We start from the raw sequence: 15,324 nt of genomic DNA on the forward strand, positions 1-15,324 counted from the left end.
CCCCGCCGCACCTCCTCCCAGACCGCCCGCGGAAGCGTCTCCCGCCGCGCCTCCTCCAACCCCGGGCTTGGGGCTGGGATTGGGCACGAGAACGAAATGCGCCTCAAGTGGGACGAGAAGAACATTTATCTTTATGAGCAGGAGAAGACTCCCAAGATGAAGATTGATGAGCCGAAGACGCCGTACGCGAAGCGGTATGAGCCTGAGGATGACGAGGAGGAGGACGAGGGGAGAGCGTTGGATGCGCAGGATTTGGTGGTTGATGAGCTGGATCAGGCGCGGCAGGGGCGGGGGAGGCAGAGTAGGGAGAAGGACATTCCGGGCTTGGATATTGGGGAGCCTGAGGATTTGAATCCGTATTCGGCGAGTGAGGGGATTGGGGGACGGAGTGATGAGGGGAGGGTCGTGCTTGGCTCGGGGGAAGGGGAAGGGGATGGGGAGGGAGAGGGAGAGGGGAGAAGGAGTGAGAGTGTGGGGAAGGGGGAGAAGATCGTGCAGGTTGATGAGGCGAGGGCAGAGGAGGGGAAACATGATGGTGAGCAGAGACATAAGGGTTTTGAGGAAATGAGGAAAAAACATTATGAGATGAGTGGTGTCAAGGGCATGTTGGGGTGAGTTATTTTTTGATTTTTGAATCTAGTTGTACAGTATATCGTGGTGAAGGGGGGTTAGAGGGGTTGTGCTGACGTGATTGTCACAGATCTACGCCCGACGAGCTCATGGATGAGGACGATGACGAGGAGCCCCCGCCCGTCCCGAAGCTGGGGAGCAATGTGGTGAATGGTGCATGAGGGGCGATCTCGGCAGCGAATACCACGTTGGTCATGACGAAAACGTTAGGTGCAGGCGTTCTTCCTTTCGTCCTCGCGATGTAGCATTGTGAACAAGACAGGTGGCGTTGTTGACCCGAGTCATGTGAAGATACCTATTCCAGCGGGAAATGAATACGTAGGTCATGTGCTATGAGACTGCGTTTACCTGTGGCGACTTGCTTGGTCGATTCGTTCGCTTACGCTCGCTTGATGAAATTTCCGTTTTGGTAAAAGTTGTTGTCAACATGGGTTCTCGTTTAACGGGTAAGCGAGGTCAGCTCTGTACATTTCCATTTTTTGTAAGTCAGTACAGCTGATGATAGTAATCCTCGCCTCTCTACTTCAGTACTGTTTCAGAACATACCAAAAAGAGCTTTGCTTGTGGCAAATGCTTGGACAATCTCATTCACACTCGCTTAAGTGGTTAGATAAAGGCTGGGAGCAAGCTAGTCTACTTCTGGTCCTTTTCTCTTTTCATTTCCTGTTTTCAAAACTCGCTTAAATGAAGGCAATCACGTGTATGTGTTAGATTTCCCGTTTGGTAAAATGTGGGTCTAAATCCTCTCTCGACGCGAGTTTTCGCTCCTTCGCATAATCTCCCATTGTCTTGTGTCTTCTGTCTTTTGATATTTTTCGATATGATGCGACTCAATACATGGACGGCATAGATAGGATTTGTCATGATCTAGGGTTCGTCGGTGGTGACCCTAGCAGATGCCTTAGCAGTGATAAACAAATTAATGCCACTTGTAAATGCAAAAGTCGAATTCACCAGGCGTGGGCTCATTCCCGAGTTTGAAGACGAGACCAGAATCGTTGACGACGCCGAGATGTACCCGCAACGTGCGAAGACCATCTACAATGATTGTAAGACATCACGTGCTAGTCTCACAGCGGATAGGGCCATCATAGATGACCGGATTTTCCACCATGCGAACGATTTCAAGGATGTTCCGCCGACAATCACGAAATGGGTGGCTTCTGCGAAGGTGTCGGATAATCTGGTGGACTGGACTATGGGTGAGAATATGATTCTAGACAAGGGCGATGTTGATCGCAGCAAGTCGACGCGGGATGAAGTGAAGCAAGCGATCCAAATTCCAACAACGGAGTGAATGACGGTGGTTTTGCAGACACAAGATATCTTGATGTACGAATGAGATAGTCAAAGACTACAGTGCTGTAATAAGAGAGTCCGAATACATATTTACAGTCTGTGAGAAATGATAGAAATTCTTGAGTGTAATAAAATTCAAGGCTTATCAAAAATCCTCACTGTTTGTATGAGGCTCTAGCGAAGGGTCAAGAGGTTGGGAAATCCAGACTCAATGCGTGCAAAGGGGGAGTGACAGAAACATTTATACGTATCAGACATAGCTGCCTTAAATAGAGCGTATCAAGCCTCTAATGTGACAATGCTCTTCAGTATCAGGAGACGCAGCCGCCTCGCCAGAGCATCGGGCTTTGATTTGCTAGACACCTGCTTAGTAATAGAGCTTTTCCCCAGCCCCTTTTACGGTCCTCCACCCTTGATTCAACCTTCTCTCCACAGTATTCAAATCCTCTTGCGACTGCAGCACTATCGACAATTGTTTGCATTTGATATACGAAATAGTAAAGTTGGAGCACAAGAGGTGCCAGTACCTCTATGGCCCTCCAAACGAGTTCCGTCGCAGAGAAAGCCGTTGAGATAGCGTCCGCAAAGAAACCTATAATTTGTGCACAGTACGCAAAGGATGGCGAGAGACTGAATGAATCTCCGGCGCTCATCTTTACTCACGGTGCTGGGGGGACAATTAAAGCTGACGCCGTCGTCAACTTTGCAAAGGGTTTCGCTACTCTATCACCCATATTAACCTTCCAAGGGACTATGAATCTCAAAGCCCGCACTACTGCCTTTACTGCGGTCAGTGAAGATCAGAACTTCTTCAAATGCTTTGGTGGACGAAGCATGGGCGCACGTGCGGCCGTTCTCGCTTCTATTGAGCGGACTACTCATTTAGTGCTCGTAAGCTATCCGCTTCATACCGACAAGGACGTGCGAGACCAGATACTACTTGATCTATCAGCAGACAAGAAAACCATTTTCGTCAGCGGAGATCGTGATAGCATGTGTGATATAGACAGATTGCAAGAAATCCGAGACAAGATGAAAGCCAAGTCTTGGTTATGTCTAGTCGAGGGTGCTGATCACAGCATGAGCGTGAAACCCAAATCTGCCTCTGCAAGCATCGTGAGTAAGACCGGGGAGATCGTTGCCAAGTGGCTAGATCATCTAGACGAGAAAACGACTGAAGGGCGTCTTTCATGGAATGCTGAGGAAGGAGAAGTGCGGTGGAGTGGCTGGTCATCCGGAAAGTCTGACAACGAGCGTACGAAAGATGATCGCACGCAGAAGGAACCTACCACCAGAAAACGAAAGCAGCAGGATCCGCCAGTTCGTAACGCTAAAAGACAGTCCAAGGGGATGGGACGTCGAAAGTGAGCTCGTTTCAAAATACATTCCAAGCTCGCGTGCCTTGCTCCACCCGCCACATACGCCCATATGAAGGCAATCTGTCTTCAGGAAACTACTCATGCGCATCTTGCTTTCTTTCCGCCAGCGCAAAAGTATGGGTGGTCTGACAGAAGTCATCGAGAAACGCAAGCGACAGCGACTCTCCTCATATCAAATTTCTTGCGCGCTGCAATGCCTACTCCTTATGCCTGTGCTGTACGAAGTCGCTGGAACTCTGTATGTACTTACTTTAGACAAGAAACAAGGGGCGGTAGATCGTGGTATTGTCTTCGCTTGTACGACAGTGAGTAGCATACATGCAGACTTCCAGAGCGTTGAGACATGGCTGACAAAGGTCATGTAGTGTATCGTAACACTGCTATACATCTTCTTCCAATCCACCGCAATGCGAGTACGAAGACGAACGGGCGCCGAAGTCCGCGATAGAAAGGCCATTTCCAAGGTCATTGCGGTCATTGCTCCTAGATTGCTGGTATCACTCTGGACCGCATCAGCAACCTTGGGTTTCGACCGAGCGTTCAAGTTCCCTACTTGCAACCTGGCGGAGACAAGTCGAATGGCTATCATCAACACTGCGAAGTGTAGCATTCTCAAAGCAGATGTAGCAGTGGCCATTCTTATGGCGTAAGTGCGTTCGCTTGAGCAGAATTATGCGCTAATTCAAGCCAGCTTCCTCTGCCTTCTAATACCGTCGAGTGAACCTCGACGCAAAGATGAGAGTCTAGACACCGTGGCAGATAGCAGTCGTCAGAATCTATCCAATAGCGGGCACTTTCAGATGTCAGACGACGGCAGCTGGACGCTTGCCGGAAGTGCGCCTTTCTCTGGAGTGAAGTCACAGTCATGCGAAGTGCACCGGCCATCGTCCTCCAGACCAAGCACGGTGTACAACACCATACAAAAGCCGCGATATCAAGGTATAGGGCCGTTGTTGTTCGAGCAGGATCGAAACGAGCACCCTGCAAACAAAGCCAATGACTCTGCATCCGAATTTCTTCCGTCTCCTCTCAATCTCAAAACTCCATTTCTGCTTGACCGTCCAGGTCTTGAGACTGCTAAGGCACCTTCACCGCTATCGAGAAATCGATCAGCGCCCAATCCTAGGCATTCAAAGTCGCTGGTACCCCGGCGATTGAGCATCCGTCGCCCCAATCTACCAGCCACCATGGCCGCAGCAACTGTAGCATCATCCGTATACAGCCAATCTTCAGACGAATACGACGGCTCCATCGACGGCAACTCCACAAGCTCAGAAGGCGACCTAGCAACAGCCAGCGCCTTCACCTTCGAACGCGTCCTGCACCCGCAATCACAAGAGCTCCCCAGGTCCCGCGGCGCAACAAAGACATCTCGCTCAACCTCTGGACCAGGAATGCCTCTCTCGGAGCTACAAGCATACGTCCAGAACCAGCAGAGTTACTACGAGCGGCACCCTCTCCCTTCCATCGGCAGCCCCCTCAGCACCGAATACCGCCGCCGCTCATCCTCCTTACCCTCCCAACCCCCTCAGATTAAACACTCTCCTCCCGACTACCCCTTCCTCTCCATCGATCCTGCTTCCGCGAAACAGCCGCCCAACCAGCAGTCTGGACGTGCGAGCATCGATACAGCTTTATCTCCGCCTATTGCGACGAAGAGCCCGTATGAGCATCTGAGGAAGGAGTCGAGTCTGGTACAATTCCCGGCTTCGTCAGGTGGGAGGACGGAGTTGGATCGCAGACTGGCGGAGGCGGCGGCGAATGCGGATGCTACTGCTGGGAGTAGGAGAAGGAGCTTGAGTGGGGAGAGGAGGAAGGTGACGAAGAAGAGACAGCCTCATTCGTGAATGGTAGCCCTGGTAATTGGGGGTTTTGGATGTGTTTGTACGATTTGTGTACGATAATGATGTTGCGATGGTAGCGATATCTGTAAGGAAGCCCAGGCGTCAGGGTTTTTGTGGTTGACTTGGAGCAATGCGAATTCCCTCGCTTCATGTTCCTTGAGGCAAGACATGCCAACTCTTCTAGCCTATTGTTGTGTTCAATTCTGCAAGGCTGGCTTTGACACCAGCTCGCCCCTTACTGATTCCATCTTTGCCTAGTCACAAGGCACTGCTTCAAATCAGCCATAGCAGATGTGCCCTTGAAAAGCCGCAGTTGTGTCACTGTTATGCCATTTGCCAGCTGAATTGCAGCTTGCACCCAAGAGAGACTCGCAAGCTCCGAATCCGAACAAACGAGTCACATTCTTCTGTGACCACAGCAACCATTCTTAGCGGCCATCGGCTCCTACTTCAACTTCGTCAAGAGCCATGCACTTATCTCGCTCATTCTTTCTTAATGGCCTTCAAAGTAGGTGCTGATTATCGTCAATCTCACAGCTTTGCAGCATCTATCGCCACAACTCCTTCAATCCCAATATCATAATCCTTCCCCCTTTTCCACCCCATCCACTTCCTCAACACCTCCTCTCCTCCCTCCCCAACCTCCAGGCCCCTCCCCACCCATGCCTCCTCCTTCGGAATCTCCAGCCCCGGACTCTCCCCCAACTCCACCGGTAACTTCATCTCCTCACCCTCCTCCTCCATCTCCCCCGTCCCTCTAACAGGCGTACAACACGCATCAGTCCCCTCGAAAACCGCCTCCCACTCCCCCCTCGTCTTTTCCAAAAACTTCCTCTCCATCACACCCCTCAACTCCTCCCACCTCTCCCTCCCCTTCCTCCTCTCAACCCACTCATCCCCCAACCCCAACCCCAACCCCGCCACCAACTCCCTCCAAAACTTCTCCTCCAGCGCCCCGACAGCCATGTACCCGCCCCCCTTACATTCATAAACGCCATACCACGGCGCCCCGCCATCCAGGAGGTTCTCCCCCTCTCTCGATCCCAGAGTGACGTGTGCCGTAACAGTCGCATCCACGTCCCTAGGTACGCGGAGCCGTCCACCATATTCACATCTACGACTTGCCCCATTCCGGATCTCTCGCGCTGCAGCAGCGCCAGTAAGATGCCCAAAGCGCACATTAAGCCCCCGCCTGCGAAATCGGCCAGAATATTGGCGGGGGGTAGGGCACTTCGCCCTTGCGGCCGAGCATGGACAGTACGCCCGACAGGGCGAGATAGTTGATGTCGTGGCCTGCCATGCCTTTCCCCTTGCCTCTTCCCTTGACTCTGACATCCTTCGCATCCCGCCTATACCCCCCAATCTCGCGACAATCAGCCGCGGATTCCGCTTCAGCAACGCATCAGGATATAGGAGCGGGGAGAGCGACTCCAGCGTGCCGGGCCGGTAGGGGTCGAGAAGGACGTCGGCGCGGGAGAGGAGGGAGAGGAGGATTTGTAGGGAGCGTGGGGAGCGCAGGTTTAGGGCGAGGGAGGCTTTGTGGCGGGTTAGTGGGTCGAGAGCCGATGGGGGAGAGGAGGAGGATGGTGAGGGGCGATCGATGCGGAGGACGCTGGCGCCGTAGTCGGCGAGGATGAGGCCTGTGAACGGGGCTGGATGGTTTTATTAGGAGACGGAAGGGGGGGGGGGGGAGTGTAGGAGGGGGGAAAGCAGGGAGGGGAAGGGAGGGGATGGAGGGACAGACCTGGTGCCAGGCCTGCGAGTTCGATGACTCGGAGACCGTGGAGGGGAGGAGAGGAGGTGGGCATTGTGACGTTGGAGGAGAACGATCACTTCAATTGGTATCAGTATCAGTGTTCCAACCGTCAGGTGCGGAGACGTCAACTTCTCCGCACGCTTCGGGGCGAGTGGGTCCCGGGAGTACCCCGCTGTCACGGGGAGCATGATACGAAGGGGGGACTGCATGGAGTCAATGTCCAACGGCATGTCAATGAACGGATAGAGAAGGATTGAGTCTCCAATGAGCAGTCGTCTGGTGGAAATGAGGATGCAGAGTGAGTAGAAATCAGTCATGCTCTTTTGCTTGTGGTTGTTCGGGGTGGTCGCTTTGGCTACAACACAATGTGACTTGCATGTTCACTCCAAAATCCGGAGGCTTTGAGTCTCCGGTGTGTGCGAGCGGCTAGTCAGTAGAGAAAGCACAGAAACGGAATAAGTATTTCTGTATGATGCTCTATAAGTATGCACCAAGGGTTTATTAACGGGGTGAACTATGCCTCGCTAAGTTCCATCTCGTCCTCGGGCAAATCGTCCAAGAGACAAGTGTTACACACGCTAGCAAGGGATTTGAGTGCTTGTAAGGAGCAGTTCCCATCCTCAAAGCCCGTTCTCCTGCTTAAACTTCTCCCACGCCTCATTCAATGTTGCGAACACGGCCGCACTGATCATTTTTTGCTCCGTAGTCGTGTTTATTGACAACTTGATTCGGCATCAGTCAATCTCCCTCATCTTTCAGGAGACAATTTCATATGAAGACATACCTTGTCAGGATGCACCTTAGCAATACCCTTCATATAAATAATTTTGACCTTATTGGGCAGTAGCACATCGCCCATACCGACCTTCTTCCAACCGGCTTCCTCCCAAAGCACCGTTTCAAGACTCGACAGCAACGCTCTCAGATTGCCCTCTTTGCCAGCCCGCCATTTCAGGACCCTTGCGTCTACAAGATCTGCAAGCTTGAATTTCTCATCATCAAGTTTATCTGCTGCAGCGTTCGCTGCACGAAGACGCGTCACAGCCTCCGCGGATTGCGCTGAAGCTGGTGCAAGGTCACCAAGAGCTGATGGTCGAACTGGAGGGCGCGATACAGGTTTCTTTAGCGGCGCGGTAGCTTTTGGCTTCATTGCATTTTCGGCGCGGTTACGTCCGGCGATGCTGGTGGCGCCGCCTATTCCTGCTTCTACACATGCACGCCATGCTGATGCTGCGTCGGACCATTTCTCTAATTGCTCGAAGGCTTCAGCTTGTCGGGTCATTGCTTTGCCCCAGTAAAGATCCATCGGTTTTGTTCCTTCGATGCCGCCTAGGTCCACGGTCTCACCTTGGCCTCTAGATAATCCGATGAAGTCGAGTGTGGCTTTTGCATCAGCAATACTTGCTTTTGGATCTCCAGTCTTCAGGTTCGAAAGGGCTCGATTGGTCAAGGTCGGAAGTATGAGAGGATGAGATGATGGTAGGACAGTCAGGGATGATGTGTAGTGCGTCGTAGCTTCCGCATAGTCTCCCTCTTAAACGCCTCAGTGCCGCGTTGTCTAGAGGCGGTGGATTGAGCGAGAGTCTGAGAAGATATCGGAGGAATATTACGTTTGGGACGAGATGGGCGTGTTGGAAGTGTAGATTTAGGCAACGGACGAGGATGCGTGGCGCTCAGAGTTTGTGAAGGTTGGGCTGATTGGGATATTTGTGTACTTGCTTTGGAAGCACCGACTAAAAGATCCGGTTCTGGTTCTAGCTCTTTCGACTTGGCCACTGTGGCAGCGGCAGGCCGTCGTCGTCTTGCAGGGCTTACGTACGCATCCGCTGCTTCCTCTTCTACGGCTTGTCGGCTCAGCTTCGATCTTCGGTCGTTGATTGGGTTAGGTTGAGGTGACTTTGTAATCGGTGCTGGTGAAACCCCGGACCTTACTGGCAAGGTCATCGAGTCTTGTCTCATCTCGTGGGAGTTGCTCCGAGAGTCGGCATTTGGACAACTACTCTGGTTTCGCTGAGGTCGACCTTCAGCAGACTCAAGTAGAAGCGCCTCATCAGTGACATCGGTCTGCTGCGCGGAAGAGGCTGCGCGCTGTGATGCTTCCGCCTTTTGTCTGTCATGATTATACGCCCTAGCAATCCGCGGGTCTATTGTTGGTTTTCGGGGCTGCGCCCCAACTTGAGCGTCTCTCATCCATTTTGGCTGATTCGGGTCAGTATCTGAATTGAGATCAGCGACTGCTTTATTGATCTTTTTTGTTCCAGTCTTCCAAATAGAGTTGGCAGTCTTAAAAAGATTGCTACCGATCTCTTGGGCAAGCTGTGCGGGGTCTTTCTCGCCTTTGTTGGGAGATTTGCTGTCAGGTCGGTGGGAATTAGTAGGCCTTCGATCTTGTTCCCGCATCCAAGCAGGCTGAGCACTGCCTCCCCCAGAGCTTTTCCTTCTCCCTGCCGTTCGTCTACTGCTCTGGGCGTTCAATGAGTTGCGACGAGTGCCATTTTGCTGCTGTTTCTCTTTGCGAGAGTCCTCATGAGCCTGGTTCAACAGCCAGCCTACGGCAGCTTGGACATCGTACCCTGATTCGGTACTTTGAAGAGCAAGCTTTGCTTTTGCAGGAGGAAAGCCCATGTCTACCAATTCAGCAATTGCACCATCCAATGGACCGGATGGACTTTCTGCAGCTGACGCCATCTTTTGCTCTTCCTCCTTCTTGCGCTGAGCGAATTCAGCGACAGGTTTGCTGAGGTCTCCAAGTACATCATCCCCATCTTCGATAACTGGCTTAGGTGCTTGCTCTACAGGGTGAGGGGTCATGCCGCCAAGACCAAAGGGATCATCATCGTCAGGGCTTTGAACGGAATCCTCATGGACTTGAGCTGTCATAGCATTTCTTGAGCCAGCTCCAGCCACATGCGCTGAGCTAGACTGACTGACAGGGGCCATATGGCTTGATTTGTCGACGGGCGCAGAGGCGCTGAATGCAGCCAATATATCGGCCTCATCTTCAGTAGGTACTCTTCGTCCACCGTTTGCTGTTTGAATTCCATTTTTAAAGGAACTCCCTATCTCCTCCAATCCACGCGAACCTCCATGAATTCCTGGAGAAGCGACTTGATTTGGAGTTGAGCTGCCAGATACGTTCGCGGACAAAGATAATGTTCCCAGGCTGTTCAATTGAGAGTCGAATTGTCGCCTTCGCTGCTCCTCAGCTTTTGTTCGTTGCTCTTGTTTGACCCTCTGTTGTTCCTGCAATGACAGAGTCTTGTTTGGCTGAGAGGCATTGAAACTGACGAGATTCGCAAAGCTGTCGTTGTTGGGTGTTACGCCTTGACTTCCGGTTGCATTTTGAGTGTTTGGTTTCTGTCCAATTCCATTAAGTCCACTATTTGCAGGGGTTGAACGTCCGGACAAGGGAGGGGTAGGACGTAAGATCGGATAGTAGTTTCCGGTTGACGCTTGCTTTTGATCATTAGGCAGTGGCGAGGGTCTGGAAGGCGCCCAACTTAGACCGGATAAATCGTCCATAAAGGTAGAGAGTGACGACACGTATCGTCATGACGGGTAAGTCCCCATGCTGTTAGTCGGTTATTCACTTCAAATCTTCAGATCCGAAGCTCAAGCACCACGCCAAGCTGTCTAAAAGGGAACCCCTGTCGGCCAAACGATGGACCCAGGAAACCTTACACTCAGTAGTCAGTACGCTAAAAATTTATAACTTACGTTAGCGTCAATCCCGTTTTCTCCCGTCGAGGCGTCTCCTCCGCCCAATCTCACGGCCTGTTTATAATCTGTATAGACACCAATGACGCTTCGTCACCTCTGGTTGCTTCAGGTCATTCACATAAAGGATTTTCTTCAAACGCTTTTTGGAAAGAGAGAATGATGGTGATTGCTATGGAGATAATTGCCCGCAAGAAGCAAGGAGAAAACTCATAGTAGCCTGCGAGCTAATATGAGAACATCATACCTGAGGTTTGAGAAACCGGGGGTTTCGATTGTCAGTATATTCAGCCTAGTCTCAAACATGAGAATGGCGTTGCTCCCAAGAGCTGTTACTGCTCTCTGGTAGTTTCAGTCCATACGCCTCCAGTATGTGACCAGTTAGTCATCGTTAGACACCAATTTTTGGATCTGCGTTGATAACAAGCTTCATATTTCACCAATGAACTAATTAAAATCACACGTGAATGGTTAGATGGCGCTTTCCGCATACTGCACGACCTGACAAGTGTTGACAATCGCATGTCGACAACAACAGTCGATTGTCACCCAAGAACAATGACATTGACAACACCTTTAATTTCAAGTATATTGAACCCCTTGTTAATTGATCCGCTTTGCCTATTTTCCTTTTCACCTTCCCAGCTTTCCGTATCAACTGGTCTTCCCCTGAACAACGCTCAAGACGGTAAACAGCCAAAAAATGAATCCTCCTAGCAATCCCTCCCGGCTCCTCAGCCTCCCAGAAGAGCTCCGCCTCCTAATCTGGCACTTCACCGTCGTCAAAGCCTTCCCAATCACAATCACACACCAAGGCCACCGGTCCTCCACTCCCCAAGCCGCCCAACCCCCCAAAGAGATCCAAAAATCATCAACACTCACGCCCGCCCTAACCTGCCGCCAACTCAATCACGAAATCCGCCGCATCTACTACACCCACAACACGTTCCACATACTCATCTCCTTCCTACCCTCTCTCCCGCACAAAACCACTCACATCGTATCCGATCCCGTCCCCATTACATGGCCGCAATCTCTCCCCTGGTTCACCACCATCGGCACGAAGAACCTCAAGCTCATTCAACAACTCAACATCGAACTCATCCCCCCCACCCTAGCTAACGAGACTGAGGAGGAACTCGATAGCGTTGCTCCTGGATTGCCGGAGAGTACGTACTCCAATGATCTTCTGGAGGGTGAAATTGGGGAGCCGGGGTTGAATCTCGCGAGGGCGCATTTGCTGCTGCTTAATGTGAGGGAGATCTTGCCGCATGGGTTGCCGATTCCGTTGGAGGTGTGGCAGGGGGGACGGAGGGTGATGACTTTGGATGAGGAGGGAAGAAAGGTGGTGCATTAGATGAGGTGGGGAGGGCAGGGGGGCAGGGGGGTTGAATTGGAAGTTAGGAAAAGGGTTGAGCAGGGCGGGTAATGAAATGAGAGTTGGAGATGCTGAAAATTTTGAGCTATTGACTGATGGCTTATTCGACTTTCTTTATACACTCAAGTCGCTAAAGGCAATTCTGTCAGCTCGCTAGACCTTTATACTTAAACTTATGCTCCGGAAAAGCTGCCTCGAGGTGGGTTCATTAATCGTATATTGCAATTGCAGCCATGTCGCAAAACCTTGTCGCGGGTCTCTGTCACTCACCGTTTCTTCAGCTAAATCTTGTCGATTCACAGTTCACGCTGGTCAGCGGGCAAAGCGAATACATTCTTCAGGGTTGGAAGCGACGGGCTGAAGAAGTACTCGCCTCCTTTAGACAAAACCCATTCGGCAGTCAGACTTAGATTGGTGGATTGAGCCTTAGGGTCGAATCCGTTCATTGTCCTTGGCAACCCGGGACCTGCTTGGCCGATGATTGGGTCGAAGCCGGCTTGGATGGTGCCGCCAGTCTTTTGATCTTTCTTACCAGGAGGAAAGGTGACGTTGTTGGCCCAGCCTATTGAACTCATCAGCGCTCATGATAAAGACGTTGTAAGGCGCAGGACAAGAACGTCTAGACAACAAGACCTGAGAAAGGAATTGCTTACTTTGCTGGATGAATTGGAATCCGTTGGGAATGTTACTCTGATATGCCGCAAACAGCAGGCCCCTATCTTTTTGTGTTCGACCAAGGCTGATCTCCTCTGCTGTAAGCTCAGGCCCAAATTGGATCCCACGACGTAGTATGCGCTTTAGCTCGGTGCCTCCAAACTGATCTAGGTCGGCACGCGGGTTTGTCTTGCGAGTGTGCGCAGCAAAGGGACAACGTGCTTGGCTTTGGATGTCTTGATCAAAATCGAAGTTGTAGCGGAAAAGGTCGTTATTCTGTTTGTCGGCTCCCAAGGTTGGGTTGTCAGCTGCAAAAGCAATGTCGATGGGTGCGCCTACGGTCGTTAACGTCGAGAAGCTGAGGGAAGACGCGTTTCGAATGACTTACCACTCTTCCAACGTCCAACAAGGCGAGCCCCAGCTAAATCGCTTGCGAAGTCGGGAGGGAGTACACCGGGTACGGGGTTGGCCTTGAGGAAGGCGTTGAATTCGGGCACAAGCTGTGGAAGATATCGGAAGGCAAGGAAGCTTCCGTCCAGAGCCCATGCTGGACGTGTGGTCGTAACGTCACCTTGACGGCCTACAAGGATGATGCCTTGTCGGACTACGTCCTGGCCGGGGAGATGATTATCAACACCATCGACGGCTGGTTGAGACACGCCATCCAAGAAGCCAAAGCTGCGATAGAGGTAAACATTATAGGTTTTGATGCAGAGAAAGGTTCACTCACTGTTCATGACCAGCCTCATTTCCTGGCCGAACATCTCCAACGAGACGAAGCACTTGGTAAATTGTGGCGTTTGGTGTTCCGACTTTGAAAATTTGTTCAACCTTACGGAGGGACTCATCGACCGTTTGATGACTATCGGCAGATACTAGAACCAAGCCATGAATTTGCTTCTTGAAAGCTGGGATCCAGTCTGGATCGAATTTGTTGTCTGGTGTCGTCGTCCCGTTATCGTGCAGGTCCTTGGCTCCTGCAAGCATGCCTGCTTCAAATGCTGTGTCGCCAGTATTGTCCTTGATTCCAAGCTACACGGTCATCAGCGGGACAATTGGGCAATAAAAAGCAGTGAGACGCTACCAGGTTCAGTCCTTTCCTGCTGAAGACGATATTCACTCCGCCAATCTTCAACAGTCCAGCATCGGTCCGCTTCCTGTCGGCAATCTTCTTTTTGTCATCCTGCGACTTCGCAGATGTGTAAATAAGAGGCACAAGCTGACTCAACTGCTTGCGGAAGTCATTGACGCGAGACGAATCGATCTGAAAGAAATAGTAAGTTTCGGTCTTCTTGGCTATGCCAACCCTTCATTGACGTGAGCTCAGGACAGTCGAAAACGTTCACGAAGACTTACAAGATATCGCCTTGGATGTTATTCAAATCTAATGGTGGAGGCGCTGAGGTCGACATTGCCCTTTGCTCAAGCAGATATACCTCTGGACTACCTGTGCTTGATATGTTCTGTATATTACGAACAGTACGACTGTCAGAGGGTCTCAATTGGAATAAAATGTTGCACTATGATAGAAATGTGAAAAGTAGGCTCCTTATATGTGGGTTCAAGCTGGGCTGACGTTCAGTGACTGGCGCCTTGGGAACGAGAGGAATTGAAAGCAGATCAGGAAGTCATGTGAGGAGGGGATATGCAGCTATTGATTCAATCACAACATGCCAACAGTCAGCCAGACGTGGCGTCGCTTACCTCGTTTACCACATTGGGAAAGAGGGGGAACACGCCTGATCGATGTTATACAGCTCTGGCAAGCTTCTTGACTCTCAAGTATGGTGAACTCCAAATACGCCTTCAACCCCATGAAGCTAGGTGCTGTGGTGAGGAGTTTTGACAGCCACTCAAAGTAGAGACATTTGCAAAGAGCCAGCAGCACAAAGCTAAGCTTCCTTGCTATATCCACAATGTTCAGCCTAGTAGTCATTGAAGCAGGCCGCGTCATGATGTGATTGCAAGCTGCACGGGCTATGCAAGTGACGGGGCTCAGTGTGACGAACGATTCGCTAAGGGAGTAGCCTCGATCGATGGATCCTAGTCTCTCGAAGATATGGACCCAAGCCAAAGAATTGCATGATGGTCGCGACCAAAGGTCCTGAGCGCAGACAGCGCCTCCAAAGAATACGATCGGTGAGAAGCTTGTCCGTGCTTACATCTCACAAGAGGCGCATACGCTGTCCAACCACAGACATGGCAATAAGCAAATGGCCAGCGTAACGTGGGTATCGCAGTGATCAGTGTAGCATAACATGGCTTCAGCTGGGTGTGAATCAGCTGACCGTCGCATACAACCTAACACTAAATAATTACGCCCATCCAGCCTTCTCGGCATCTCCACAAGGCAGCTAGGAAGCAGCTGTTCGATCAACACAGCGCAACATAGTTCCTGTCCCAGAGCTGAGAGGCGCTACCGATGATTGTAAGGAGGACTCGGATCATGAAGGTGCGACTCCGAGATCAACCTGTATTCAGGCTATTGGCTCCCTAAAGAGGCGCCAAAGCTAGCGCCCACCGAACCTAGTGAGCTTATAACCCTTAGGGCTGAAGCATGGCCCAAGGTACTTTGAGCTTCCTCAGTGGACGACACTCAAGCTTCTAGTGCATGCACAGTACATCAAGTCGACTCGCATTGTCTTGATTGCGTCGAGGTGACCTGTT

General features: G+C 51.3%; 7 protein-coding genes across 7 annotated transcripts; 5 read left to right on the forward strand and 2 right to left on the reverse strand.

The window, feature by feature from the left end:
* Positions 1-96: 96 nt before the first annotated feature.
* KY384_005195 (uncharacterized protein) lies at positions 97-791 on the forward strand (the record flags this gene model as incomplete). Its single annotated transcript, XM_044813696.1, has 2 exons — positions 97-611; positions 701-791. 2 exons carry the CDS (start codon positions 97-99, stop codon positions 789-791), a joined length of 606 nt encoding a protein of 201 aa, XP_044668997.1.
* Positions 792-1,057: 266 nt separating this feature from the next.
* KY384_005196 (uncharacterized protein) lies at positions 1,058-1,927 on the forward strand (the record flags this gene model as incomplete). Its single annotated transcript, XM_044813697.1, has 2 exons — positions 1,058-1,085; positions 1,575-1,927. 2 exons carry the CDS (start codon positions 1,058-1,060, stop codon positions 1,925-1,927), a joined length of 381 nt encoding a protein of 126 aa, XP_044668998.1.
* Positions 1,928-2,460: 533 nt separating this feature from the next.
* Positions 2,461-3,673, forward strand: KY384_005197 (uncharacterized protein; the record flags this gene model as incomplete). Its single annotated transcript, XM_044813698.1, has 2 exons — positions 2,461-3,293; positions 3,379-3,673. 2 exons carry the CDS (start codon positions 2,461-2,463, stop codon positions 3,671-3,673), a joined length of 1,128 nt encoding a protein of 375 aa, XP_044668999.1.
* A 42-nt stretch (positions 3,674-3,715) lies between these two features.
* KY384_005198 (uncharacterized protein) lies at positions 3,716-5,155 on the forward strand (the record flags this gene model as incomplete). The annotated part of the gene is made up of 2 exons (XM_044813699.1): positions 3,716-3,954; positions 4,000-5,155. The coding sequence occupies 2 exons, from the start codon at positions 3,716-3,718 to the stop codon at positions 5,153-5,155; spliced, it is 1,395 nt and encodes a 464-aa protein (XP_044669000.1).
* A 2,373-nt stretch (positions 5,156-7,528) lies between these two features.
* KY384_005199 (uncharacterized protein) lies at positions 7,529-10,430 on the reverse strand (the record flags this gene model as incomplete). The annotated part of the gene is made up of 3 exons (XM_044813700.1): positions 7,529-7,630; positions 7,693-8,439; positions 8,643-10,430. 3 exons carry the CDS (start codon positions 10,428-10,430, stop codon positions 7,529-7,531), a joined length of 2,637 nt encoding a protein of 878 aa, XP_044669001.1.
* An 898-nt stretch (positions 10,431-11,328) lies between these two features.
* Positions 11,329-11,982, forward strand: KY384_005200 (uncharacterized protein; the record flags this gene model as incomplete). Its single annotated transcript, XM_044813701.1, has 1 exon — positions 11,329-11,982. One exon carries the CDS (start codon positions 11,329-11,331, stop codon positions 11,980-11,982), a length of 654 nt encoding a protein of 217 aa, XP_044669002.1.
* Positions 11,983-12,299: 317 nt separating this feature from the next.
* On the reverse strand, positions 12,300-14,069 carry KY384_005201 (uncharacterized protein; the record flags this gene model as incomplete). The annotated part of the gene is made up of 6 exons (XM_044813702.1): positions 12,300-12,565; positions 12,657-12,992; positions 13,046-13,335; positions 13,388-13,689; positions 13,742-13,964; positions 14,014-14,069. 6 exons carry the CDS (start codon positions 14,067-14,069, stop codon positions 12,300-12,302), a joined length of 1,473 nt encoding a protein of 490 aa, XP_044669003.1.
* Positions 14,070-15,324: the final 1,255 nt, after the last annotated feature.

The sequence above is a fragment of the Bacidia gigantensis genome (assembly GCF_019456465.1).
Source record: "Bacidia gigantensis strain McMullin 20006 chromosome Unknown contig_245, whole genome shotgun sequence".
Classification (NCBI taxonomy): domain Eukaryota; kingdom Fungi; phylum Ascomycota; class Lecanoromycetes; order Lecanorales; family Ramalinaceae; genus Bacidia; species Bacidia gigantensis.